At 40.1% G+C, this 12,823-nt stretch overlaps 1 protein-coding gene across 1 annotated transcript in view; it reads right to left on the bottom strand.

Annotated features, from left to right (window-relative positions):
• RFX4 (regulatory factor X4) overlaps nt 1–12,823 on the bottom strand; it is a 68,003-nt gene that overhangs the window by 23,418 nt on the left and 31,762 nt on the right. The window contains 6 exon segments of the mRNA XM_044277932.1: nt 2,861–2,961; nt 4,035–4,198; nt 4,282–4,359; nt 5,128–5,341; nt 6,907–6,968; nt 10,453–10,576. Of these exon segments, the coding sequence (XP_044133867.1) occupies nt 2,861–2,961; nt 4,035–4,198; nt 4,282–4,359; nt 5,128–5,341; nt 6,907–6,968; nt 10,453–10,576 (743 nt within the window).

The raw sequence follows: 12,823 nt of genomic DNA, 5'->3' as shown, positions 1-12,823 counted from the left end.
TACTTGTATGCCTTATGGAAGCTTTTTAGATCCAGATTCCTTTTATCCAGTTCAACATGCTCTGTTGAATTATGCAAGACATGCTATGAATAGAAGCCTTTTTAAAGTAACAAAAATTATTTCTGTATCCATCAGCTATCATTATCTATCTATCTATCTATCTATCTATGAACAAATGCTTCTTGTGACTAATGCAAATCATACAGTCCCAAACAGGAGACCCACGTTCATATGAAATGTCCAATTAAGACATAGGAGCAAGGGTTTTTTTTGTTTTGTTTTTTTGTTTTTATTCAGATAGCTCCTTTAATAGTCCTTTATAAATAATAAACCTGTTTTATATATAAAATGCAGATTTCTAAAATTAAAAGCTTTTTTTTTTCTGGGTGTTCATGTCATTTGAGTATTCCCATATTACATGCTTATTCTTATAGCAGTATTATGCTGCTGATTAACCTAGGTGTGACATCCTCCTGGCTCTTGTTATTGATCGGCAGCTAATCCCTTTTCTTAATTACTAGATGATGCTGAACAGTTTTTCTTAATGGAGAAAGCATCTAAGCTTTCAAATGAGAAAGGATTTATGTGCAGGTGATGGACTTCATCCACCGCAGGATCCTGCAGCACAGTCATAAATGGCTGACTACCCGCTGAGACCAAGTCATCTGATAATGCTCTTCTGTACATGGTATTATTAATCTGCATCTTTTATTCCTGACTCATGAGTATAGATTAACATTAACATAGAGGAAAATTGCATTACTGGAGCTATTGAATAAAAGGTACTAGAATAAAGGACACTACGCGCACCCTTATAAAAGGCCTTTAAAAATATTAATTAAGCTCGCCACCTACCCAAACGTTTTAGGAATATTGGAAGATTAAGCACATTCAGTAGACAATTTAATCAGGATTATTTAGTCTAGCGATGAAAAATGAAGCAGCTACCAAAGTAACAACCTGGTTAGAATCTGTATGTCACGGCCATGGCCATGGTCATGACTACTGAACCGCTTGCTGTTGCCTGCGGTTTGGTTGCTTGTTCAATCACAGGTGAGGGCCGCTAGTTTGTTGCCTCACTTGTGGTTGCCGCTGGCAATATTAGGTATGTGGCAGTAGAGCAGCTGGAGCTGGTTGCTAGGCTGCTCGCTGTCATAGCAGGCGGTTGTCTGTGGCAACTTGTGTGATAGGTGTGCACTTTCTATGTTTGGTGTGCACGGGGTTGTTTGTGTGTTCACTTCCCCTTTAAGTGGCTTTCTTCCCTTGCCTTATGTTGGAAGGGTTAACTTCCTTCCTAGTGTGTGTGCACTGGGTGTGTCTGTGTGTGGGTGTGGCTACATGGGCTATATAGCCTCAGTTAAGATCAGTAGTCTGAAGGGTACTCCAGCCTTGTAGTAAGCTGGAGGCACCCTCCTGGTCTCTAATACCATCTGCCAGTGGGGGCCACCCTTGTGGTCATAAAATGTTATACATGATGTTTAGTTGATGTTCATTTCTCTTTCATATTTTATGCACCTATGGATCTGGGTTCCTGTGTGTTTGTGTGTGTGCTGTGTCCATTTATGTTTTGGTGTGGACACTAGCTTGTATTGCACGGGATTCAGTCTGTGTGTCTGTGGCAGGTAGGTGTGGAAGTACTTTTCATCCTCCTGCCATATCCATAGGCTGTTTATGTTCCTATCCCCTTGCAGCTTGGCCACTTTAGACTCCTGTTTCTCTGCGTCCAGGAGGAACAGGCTGTGTACCCAGCTCCTAGCTCAGGGAGCGGCCGGAGGGTGAGTAGGGATCCGGGGTTCCTGAGCATGAGCCCTCCTACCTTCAATGTCGGCTCATGTAGCTAGGAGTCAGGGTCAGATTAGGGAAGCTCTAGGAGGTGACCTAATCCCTAATTCTGTGGTCCTGGCCAAGTAGCGACCTACCATCTTCTGGCATCGCACGGCTGAGGGTTTTCCCCATCCTCAGCCGTGACACTGTATTAAAGAATACCAGTCAGCTCTACTAATATCTCTGCTTTAGTAAATACTTTTCTTGGACAGTTGATGATTTTTATCCTACATTTGTATCTTACATATAGCAGTGTAGCTGTGAATTCAGCACTGGGTTAAGGGTGATTAGAGGCAGCAGCAGTATCTTAGTGTGTGCCTGTGCCTCTCTTTTTGCAGTTACCCGCTCCTCCTACCTTATTCTTTAGACATCAGTTGCAACCTGATCTCTTAGAGAGCTGATAATCTTCACCTCTGCCTTGCTGCAGACAATTTAAGTAATGAATTGAGAGCTTGTGAGCATTTTGGGGAGGGGGGGTCTTATAAGTGCAGAAAATTTTTTTTTTGTGATATATTACAAGTTTTCTTATCTATTGATTTATGGAACAATAGAAGCAAAAGTTACTGTTTGAAGGGTTGAATGTCCCTTTAAAAAGCAGTAACCCCCCCCCCCCCCCAACTGTACGACAAAAAGTAAGTCCTTCCATTTTAATTATAATTATATCTTTGTGCGGGAAAGCTAAGTCATAACCACTGAAGTTACCACAAGTACTCATAGCTGTTGCACCATTTGTGAATGACAAATCTGCCTGGTTTTACAGCGATATAGAAAATCAGGATATAGAAGTGTGGAAACCCTTGGTGACAACCCCTGAGGAAGCTATATTGGCTGCCATATTGATTTACATTATTTTAGCTTTAATCCAGCATCCACTAATCCAAAAAATCTATCTGGTCTCTACCAGGTTCCATTTATGCCAAACAACTCTACAACATGACAGACGTGCTTATGTACAGTGATTTCTTTTTTTAGAGGGAAATCTTTATTATGTATTACACACACAAGAAAAAAGAACACAAATAAAATCAATACCTACGCTCAAATTTGATATTTCGTAAATTTTCAGGAAGGTCGTGAAGAGCAACTTTTAGCCATTCTTCCAGCTGCTTTGCAAATTTTCTTATCACTTGCGTCAAACTTGAAAAGAAAAAATCTTGTTATTACTTTTATCATATAGGGAGAAGTTCCAACCTTGCCTCAAACAATGAACTATAGGGAGTTCCTACAGATCATGAGCTCTCAAACTTTATGGTGAATGCATTTACTGCTTGAATGTAGGTCACAATGGATTAATTGTGGACATATATAGGCAGATACTTGATAGTGACGGTTGATGAAGGTTCTTAACATCTGCTTGTCCTCAGACACCACAGCATTAGACATAATTGCTATGCAGGTCTGTGAAGTCTAGAGATCTGTTGTATTGTGCTTTGTGCTATTGCTCATAAGGCTGAGCTGAGCTTGCATGTGTTTTAGAAGAGTCAGGAAGAGTAGCCTATGAATGAGCATTTGGCTGGGCATCTTATGTTATAAGGCATCTTAAGTTATAAGGACCTGGGCATGGGCATCTTAAGTTATAAGGACCTGTCATTATAACATATTCCATTTAGGGAGGCAATTTGGTTGGTTGACCGTTATAAATGCATTCTGGTTGTCAGTGACGCCATGGTGTCATAGAAAAATTGGAGGTGGGTTTTTTCCACCTTTTCTTCCAGATACGTAGCTAGAAAGGTTGTAGGGATAGCAGTCACTCCCAGACCCGGCTGACTGAGAGCCCAAAGGGCCCTCTACCACACCAGTATTATGCATAGAACATGGCAGGTGGGGGTCTTCTGACATATTTTGTATCAGGGTATAGTTTGTAATGTGAAAGTAAAACTAACAAGTTTAGCCATTTCTAGTAAAATATCATTTGGACCCCTATTCTCTAAATAATTTGTGTCCTTCCACTTTCTCTAATCTCTACCTCAGGTGATGACACTGTCTGCCACAAGATCTTCTCTAAGAAAATCATGAGTAGACAAGTCACTGCCCCCACAAGATCAATTCTTCTCCTGTTATTGTGATTAATGTGATGATTGATATAATTGACTACAATGTGCTCTATCTTCTCCCTATCCAAAACTCACATTTTCTGTAATCTTTCAGAGGATCTAAATGGTCATAAGGTATATATATGGCACAAGTCGGTGATGATAATACACACCAACCTGTCAGGCAATGCTTGTAGTACAGTTGGCATCAAGACTCCAGAGATTGCTTTATACAGTATGGAATCACACACTCCGACTATGTTCACCACTGTGGACGAGCCTAGGACTGGCAGCATGTGGGGGGGCATGCCTTGCCAAAAGTGCAGAAGAAAACTTTGAACCTAGGAAAATAAAGGCAATTATATCACAATTTATGTAGTAAATCACAACTGTCCGCATAAACCGTAGCAGCTTTCCACTGTACCTCGTCAAAGTTGGCTCGTATTACAGTGTCCAAAATCCTTTGGCAGTGAGTTCGATACATCATTATAAATGTTGAGATCTGTAGCCCATGTAAAACAAAGAAACATTTTCCATTAAAGTGATTGTTTCAGCTACTGTAGCATATAGTAGATGGGGGACCCCATAGCAATGATCACAATGGGCCACCAGATATCAGATCTTGATGTTTGTCCTCCCACGCCTGTTTTCTATTAAACTAAAAAATCTTACGTTTTACCACCCAACTGTTAAGGTAAAAAGACGAACCAGTGCTGGTACTCCGATTCCTCAAGGCCCCTGTGGCAGTCACATTAGCTATGAAATGTAGGCCCTTGAACCTGAGGTTATCATTATACTTGCCAACTCTCTCAAACATCCGTGAGGTTCCTGCAATAAGGAGAGACCTCCCGGAAGAGTTGACAAATCTCTGAGCACAGGAGGGGTGCTACTTTCTCCTGGACATACTGTAACTGTATGTGGCACTGGGATTCTGCGTTACTGCGTCACTGGTTCCTGAAGTGTATTGAAGGGGTAGGGCACCATACAATAGGGGAGGGAGCTCGGCCTGGAAAAAAGGTCCATTTCCACTGTAAATTTTTTTGGGATGATGCGTTGCTAGTCACCTGGAAAACAGGTCTATGGCCAAAACAATTTCAATGGTACACCACACTATGGATTCTCCCACAAGCTAACTTTAAAAAGTTGTCAGGTAAGGGTATTACTCTAAGGAGCCTGCTTTGTATTTTTATCTTCCCTTTTACCATTACAAGTGATGGATCTAAATGAATAGACAAGAGACTCCGGGGAACTAATTTGGCTTTGTAGATACCTTTTCTTCTGGGATGCTTGCTGGCAGATTTAGATCTTTGACATTTGGGAATTCAGGCAGTAATGTTCCAAGCTTGGATCGTGGTGAATACGCCACTGTCTGTTTGGTGACTTCTTTTTTCCCCGACTCATTCACCCACGCTGCTCCTTTCTTAGAGTACATAACATCATAGTACTGGGAGCTTTCTTTGACGGCAATGCCATAATAATGATACCTAGGGGAAGACAATATTGCTGCGTCTAAAGATATTCATCAGAGGTTTTCTTACAGGGCAGCACAAGAAGTTAATGATATCAAATATATATTGTTAGGTATATAAGGGGTTGCCTGAGGTTAAAAATACATGTTTTTTTTTTATTTCAGAAACATTACCACCCTTATCCACAGCCTGTGGCTGGTATTGCAGTTCTGCATCAGTAACTTGAATGGAGCTGAACTGCAATACTACATCCAGCTCATGGTTAAGAGTGGTGCCATTTCCTGAAGAGGCAGCCTTTTTTTTTCTTATTTCACACAACCTATTTCAAAGGGTACTCTGGTTGTTAAAAGTTATCCCTTATCCACAGGATAGAGGTCAACTATTATATTGGTGGGGGTCCGACGGCTTGGATTTCCACCAATGTTAAACAGTGTCCTGTTTATTTATTGGAAGTCCTTCAAACCCCATAATCAGAAAGTTTTTGTTATGCAAGCTGTTTGCTAGTGAACCCCAGAATATGATCGTCAAGTGCTGCAGTTCAGTGGCGACCACTACAGACCCCCATGCACCAGTGCGTATCTATATTGTTACCATGGGTGAAGTGGGAACTTAAAGTGGCCCGGGAAAAAAAAACTAAGTGGCCCAAAATAGAAAGCAGGGCAACACAAGTAGGCAGGGCCAACATATGTAGTCAGGGACAACAGAAGTGCAGGGGCCTAGCAGAACAAAATACCACAGTGCAGCACAAAATACTGCTGCCTCCTCCACAGTATTCAAGTGTATCACCATCCTGAGGACAGCAATACAGTTGAATTCGGGAGGACATTTGTGGCTGCTGGCAAGTGCATAGGAGAGAATTAGATTGTTATGTACCTGGCTGAAAGCCAGGAAGAGGGGTTGGGTGGTCCCCTAGGCATTGACACACCGGGCAATTTCCCTGTTGGGTCTATGGCCAGCCCGCCCCTGATTGTTACCCACAATGTGCAGAAACACTGTTGGCAATTGTCTGTTTTAAACGAGCCACTGGACTGGTGTGACTTTTTTTTTCAATATTGTTTTTCATATTCTTTTGCAATTTTTTTTTGCAAATATTGTATATGAAAAGTTTGAGATAGAGGGAGTTGAGACTTTCAGTCTGTCTATAAAGCTAGTCCAATGACTGCCATTTGCCACAGAATAAGCTAATATACTGCAAATGACCTATGTATACCATTATGATTGATTATTAGGTTGGTTCCCTCTAAGCCTTTGTAACTAGCAGAGCAGGCATGGAAAGCCCCTGTGGTAACTGTAAAGGCAGCCATATTGGATATGGCATATTGGCTTTACCAGAAACAAATATAACTAAAACAAATTAATACAATTTTTGAGTGAAGTTGAATTGTCTAAAACTTTCCCATTTCTTTATAATGCACCATTCAGCGTCCCAGGTACCAAAAAGTGTAAAACGTAAAAATGGTATTCTTTATAAAAAAAAAAAATCACATCCACAAAAATGTAAAATGACAAATTAGTGTGAAATGACCTTTGATATAGGGTAATAAAGAAGGCTGAAATTCTATTCTCGATTTTCTACTCACTTTGATTGTCCCCTGGTTCCAAGTCTCCTTGTGGTTAATTGTGGGAACTGCTGTCTAATTATCTGCAAGAAATAAAATGTGTTACCATAGGTCAGTCAAATTTATAAAAATAGAATGGGTTCAGGGGCACAACCTTGTTTCAGTAAACCTAAATGTTTTCCTGCAAAAAAGTCTATATGGACAGCTCATATTATATTTTACAACAACCCATATAACAATTTGGGTCTCAATTCCCTACTGCAGTTCCTGCCTACTTGGTACCCCTGAATAGTGATCAAGGATGAGATTTACATCTTTGCTCCTTGTTTCACTTTGGCATGGTGGACACAATCCTTCAAGGGCATTCAATTCCTGCTGGAGTTACAAGCTCTTGGCCTCTTCCTCCTGTTCTTTGTTCTTTTTCTTTTCCTAATTCTTCCTTCCTCATCTTCCTTTTTGACTTTTTATTTTGTATTTTGGGGTTCTTAAAATAATATTTGCCAGAGCAATGATATTGTTATTGGCCATTCCTGGGGTGGCAATAGCAAACTACTTTGATTATGGTAAAAAGGGGTGTGCAAACCACAAAAGCAGGGAATAGCTTGGCTAAGCCGGGCACCACAACATCCCTATGGCCAGTGCAAACCAGCACAAGAGCTCTAAGTCTACAAGCACTGCAATATTAGTAAAAAAAAATAAAAAAATAAAAAAAAAATGGGTATGACTGTTGGTTATGGTGGCATGGGACAGCACTAGTAATATTTTCCCATGTTGCATTTTTGCTATTGGACTCCATTGTCTATTTGGGTCAATTGTAAGTAAACATGTTGACAACCAATAAAAAGAGAGGAAACAGGCTCTAACAATCTAGGCTCCTGGACCCTGCCCACACATCTGAAACTCCATTAAGCACTGGCCCTAATCATCTAGGCTCCCGGACCTTGCCCCTCTTCCCCATCTCATACTTGGTATCAGAATAGGAACCAATGGAAAGACAGCTTACTGGATCCAGCATCATAGCCCAGTGATCAGTCAGTGTTATTGCAGTTGTATTTGTGCTTTGTATGAGATGGTTACATTGTATCATGACATTAATTTAGCACTATGTAGTATAGTTACTTGTGTACTACGTGGTTATATTATTTGGTCTCTATATGATACATCATAAGGGAGGAGGCTTCAATAATGTTCTTAGAATGAACATCCTACAGTAGACAGGATATTTTTACAACTATGATCTAGCTACTAGGAACTGAAAGGGGTTATTCAGATTTTTAAAACTGTTTGCTTATTGTTAGGATAGGTGACCAGCAATATTAAATCAGTAGGTGTTGAACTGCCATTACCCCTTCCCCTTCAATTATCTTATATGTGGCAGTATCTTCATCTTTTATATTGCGTTTTACACTTTTCATAGCCCCTGTGCTTGATTTTGTCCCATTCACTTGTACCACAAACAAAGAGAACTTTAACCTGGCATCAAAAATTCTAATTGGCACATACCAAAAAAAGTAAGGTAATTTGGAATCACTCAAGGTCAAAAGCAAAAGACTGACCAAAGATAGGCAATTATAACAGTCCTTTTTATTTAAATGTGTGCTGATTTGTTGATTTATTTATTAAACTTTTTGTATTTTATACAACTTCTCAGGTACTTTATGAAAATGTTCTTATCCCTTGACATAATACGTCATCTGTTTGTAGAACTTATTAGGGTTAGAAACTGTATTATCCTAAAGAACAGCCCTTTTTGAACATCTTTTAGGGTCTTACATTTTCTTGATGGAAACAGTTGGTGTGAAGAGCACTGGTACAATTATGTTTTCCTGGTTAAGTTCACATATGTGTGAATACATGAAACTAACGTTGAACGAAAAAAAAACTTTATTACAAAACATTTGTGTATTTGCCAAACAGATGGCTGCGTATGCATTCAGCCGTTAATATCAGCAAAGAAAAGAGGTGTAAACTTGATGAATTTCCAAGATGTTTCTCTATCCATTGTAACTGAGGGTTTATGTTATTAAAAGCCATTCACGGGGAGAGTGACCTTAAGATCACACATTTCTAATAGATTTGTTTACACATCTGCACTAAGCCTTGGTGTTTCTGGATTCTGCCCTCATTGGTTTTATTTTTGGAGCAGAACTTCAGCAAACATTACAGAAAAAAGAGAAACTTTGTGAGGAGGCGCAGAACTTTGATAAATGAGCAGACAGGCTGGGCACTTGTCTTTCTGCAATTTTTTGTATAGACTCAATGAAGCTTGCCATAAGAACACCCCATGCTGTTCCAGCTACTGATCTAACATTCCTTGACTCAATACCCAAATTCATTTAACCCTTTCCAAAGGGGGTGATGGGGGAAATCACCATAGGGTTATGTTTGCTCATGGAGCTCAAGAGTTAAGCCATTGAAGGCCAGTTAAAGGCAGCACAGAATAGGAAAAGCAAGTGTTCGTAACTTGGAAAGTGAACGTTTTTGCTTTCTTGGGAGCTACACTTTGCAGTGTGTTAAAAATAAAGACAAAAGAACCTCTGTTTCCTATTGAGGGAGTACCGTCCTCAGTCTAACACGTTTTTCTGTGTTATTAGACACTGAATTTTGACACATTTAGATTTTTTAACAAACCCAAATTTTTGTACAGTTTTGTTTGTTGACCTGTAGTTACGTTCCATGCAGTAAGTTGGATGTGGAGATTCATTCAAATAGTGATAATCAGAAGCAATTAAATTCTAATCAGTGTTTTCAACAGATGGACAGTGGTATCAAGGAATGGGTCTATATCCTTTTGGTCCATCTAGAAGATTTAGATGACTTGGGCTATAGATTTCTGTTGGTTGGGACCTGCAAAATCACTTACTTGTTTTTTTTGTTTTGTTTAGTTTTTTTCTTAATAAAACTAGTATAATAATTTCAGCTTAGGCAGAGTGCTGGTTCTCCTTAAAGAGACCAGCTGCGTATTTAGACTTATTGGAAATGCTTCATGGGAACAAAAATATGCAAAGAGGTGTCTCTTTCCCTGGGAGTTACCTTATTGCAAAGGTAATTTTAGAAAGTGTCTTGGAAAAAAATCCTAATTCTGATTAAATGGAGTGAGTACCCTATTCAAGACCTTCATCTATAAGCCATAGTTTTGCTGTAGAGGACTTGGCCCAACAGTTCATTACACCTGAAGCCTACTCTGTTTCCATTGTGGTGGCACCAGAGGGAAATTGAACACTTACTGCCTGCTTTCCCCATATATTGCAACTGATTGCTGAGTGTCTCATCAGCAGGACATTCTGTGAATAATTTATCATTAGGGGACCTTTCTAACAGGAATGGATTGCCAAAAAAGCAGGGAACCTAAATAATGACCTCTCATTTGTGAGCTATCTCATCAGGTACTCATTAGAGATGGATTTGTGCATGTGACTGATTTCCAAGATATTGATACTTTAAATTCTTAAAAAGATCTTTCCATAAAATGGTTTCCTCTAATATAACAAGTAAACTGGTGCATTTAAGAATATTAGTTGTAAATAAACAATTGGATTGTATCTTTGTTGTGAATAATGAGCATACCTTGCCAAAACTGGCAGCATTCACTGGTTGTGTGTCATTTTTCTCGCAGAAATCCAAGTAATGCATATAGAGGGCACTCCTGGGGATGCAGACACCCTCTGCAATTTCATAGTTTTCTTCCAGCCTATCAAAAAAAAAAAAAATAATCCACATAAACAAAATATAATACAGTTCTAGAATTTTTTTGCTTAAAGACTATGGACACCTTTGAGGACAGTTTTTATTATTGCTAAATATTATTAGAACTAAAATTATCCAATTTTTCCAATTGGACTATTGCATTGGAAACTCATTTCTGCCGCTGCCCCGCTATTTCCGGTGAATATGGGCATTGCTCCACTCACCCCCTCTGTATTGAGGTTAGTATTCAGTGCTGACTAAGGTGCTGATCAACCTATTTATTCTGTGCTGTTTGTTCCACCCCTTTACCTGAGCTTTAGGTTCCTAGCTTCCTAGTATTCCAGTAAAGGTGTGCGTTTGTCTGTCCGAGTATCGTACCTCTGCCGGTTCGTTGACTCTGATCATCCACTGACTGTATCCTGACTACCATATTGAACATTTGCTGCATGCTCTGACCTCGCTCCAGTCTCATGGATACACATAAATTCTGCCTGACCTGACCTGGGCCTGTTTCTTGACTACAAGCATTGCTTGTTCCCTTGGTGCTTCACACTGGTGTCTCTGACCCCAGTGGGTCAGCTGCCAACTAGACTGGTAATGTTTCAAGAGTTAGCAGCCTAGTGGGTCCCCTGCTGTGAAGGCGGGATCCCTGTACAAGTGCTAAAGGGTGAAAACCAGGGAATCACCAGGATAAAGCCTTTAGGACTAGCCAGTTAGTTGGTACAGTTGGTTCCCACTGCTCATTACATGGTCCTTTTTAAACATTTTCAACAGTGTGTCTTCAGCAGCTTTCAGTTTCACTGAATCTGCAGATTTTTCCTTCTCCTTCTCGGTGAAACCCTTTGAGATCTGCTCTGATGACTGCTCTGTAGCTCTTATATGTACTTTTCTGACAACTCAGAAACATATTCTTATTAGTTTTTCAGGAAACGAGATAAGGGCTACAGATTGAGTGAGCTGTCAAACGATCTCTCAGCCAGGTTTCACTGAAAATGAGAAGGAACAGCCTGCAGATCCAGTGAAAGATGAAGACAAACTGTTGAAAATGTTTAATACAGATTAATAGAAAAAATATTTTTTTGGTCCAAGATAACTAAAATGCAATATAAAATGTCCAAGTACAGCATATAAAAAAATAATCACGCCTAGGCAGTGGTTAAAGCAGACCTGTCACCTCTCCTGATATGTCTGTATTAGTAACTACTTGCATTCCCATATAATAACAATATTAGAGCATCTATTCTTATGATTGTATGTTGTGCCATATCTTTATTATTCCTACTAGAAGTTTATGAATGATTTGCCAGCAGGCTGCAATAAAGGTTCACCTGGGTGTTACCAGTTGGGGGTGAGTTCCTGCACAGTCTGACACTATCCTATAAATGCTGCCAGTTTCAGAATGCACAGCTGACCTCTGGCAAGTCATTCATAAACTTCTAATAGGAATAATAGAGGAATGACCTAGCAAAAAGTTATATGAAAAGATGCTCCAGAATTGTAATTACATGGGGAATGCAAATAGACATGTCTGGAGAGGTTAAAGTTCCTCTTTAACTTACTGTATAAATAAAGTTTATTGGAACCCACTGTAAATTCCTTAAATGATATTTCTAGTATAGTTTCTTTTTTCTTTTTTTTCCATTCTATATATGCACTTGAAGTTCAGGTACCTATAGCACTTTCAAACCCATACTCCTGTACTCTGCTGTGTATTGGAGTACGGATTCCTCTGCGGCCACACAGCGGCAGGAGCTCCATAGCACATCACTGCTCCTGTCATCAATGCCACACCTTAGCAAAGCGGGGACAGGCAGAGGAGCAATGTGCTCTGCTGAGCTCTTGCCCTGAGCATGCTCGTTATGCACTGCCAAACAGTGTCAGACTGGGGTACCTAGGGCCCACCAGTAACATCCATTCTGGGGGCACAGTGTATAGCAACATGCATATACTATCCGCTCACACAGCAGCAGCAGGCAGGATGCTACACTATGATTATGGGCCCTGCAGTGAGAGGGAATGTATCTGTGGAAAGAGGATTCTAGTTAGCCTGAATCTATACCAAGAAGTCATCTCAGCCACCCAATGCGTCTATAATAATAAACTGGGCACTATGTTAAATAATCTACCCAGTTTTTTATCCGATCACATAGGCTGGTTGAGATGCTGTACGCTGCCTTTCTATATGCAGTGCAGGCAGTGTGCCATGTGCCACTTGTGCAGGGGGTGGGGGATTAGGGGCCCCCCTTGCTCA

The sequence above is a fragment of the Bufo gargarizans genome, chromosome 2 (assembly GCF_014858855.1).
Source record: "Bufo gargarizans isolate SCDJY-AF-19 chromosome 2, ASM1485885v1, whole genome shotgun sequence".
NCBI lineage: Eukaryota > Metazoa > Chordata > Amphibia > Anura > Bufonidae > Bufo > Bufo gargarizans.
This window is presented reverse-complemented; position numbering and strand designations above follow the sequence as displayed.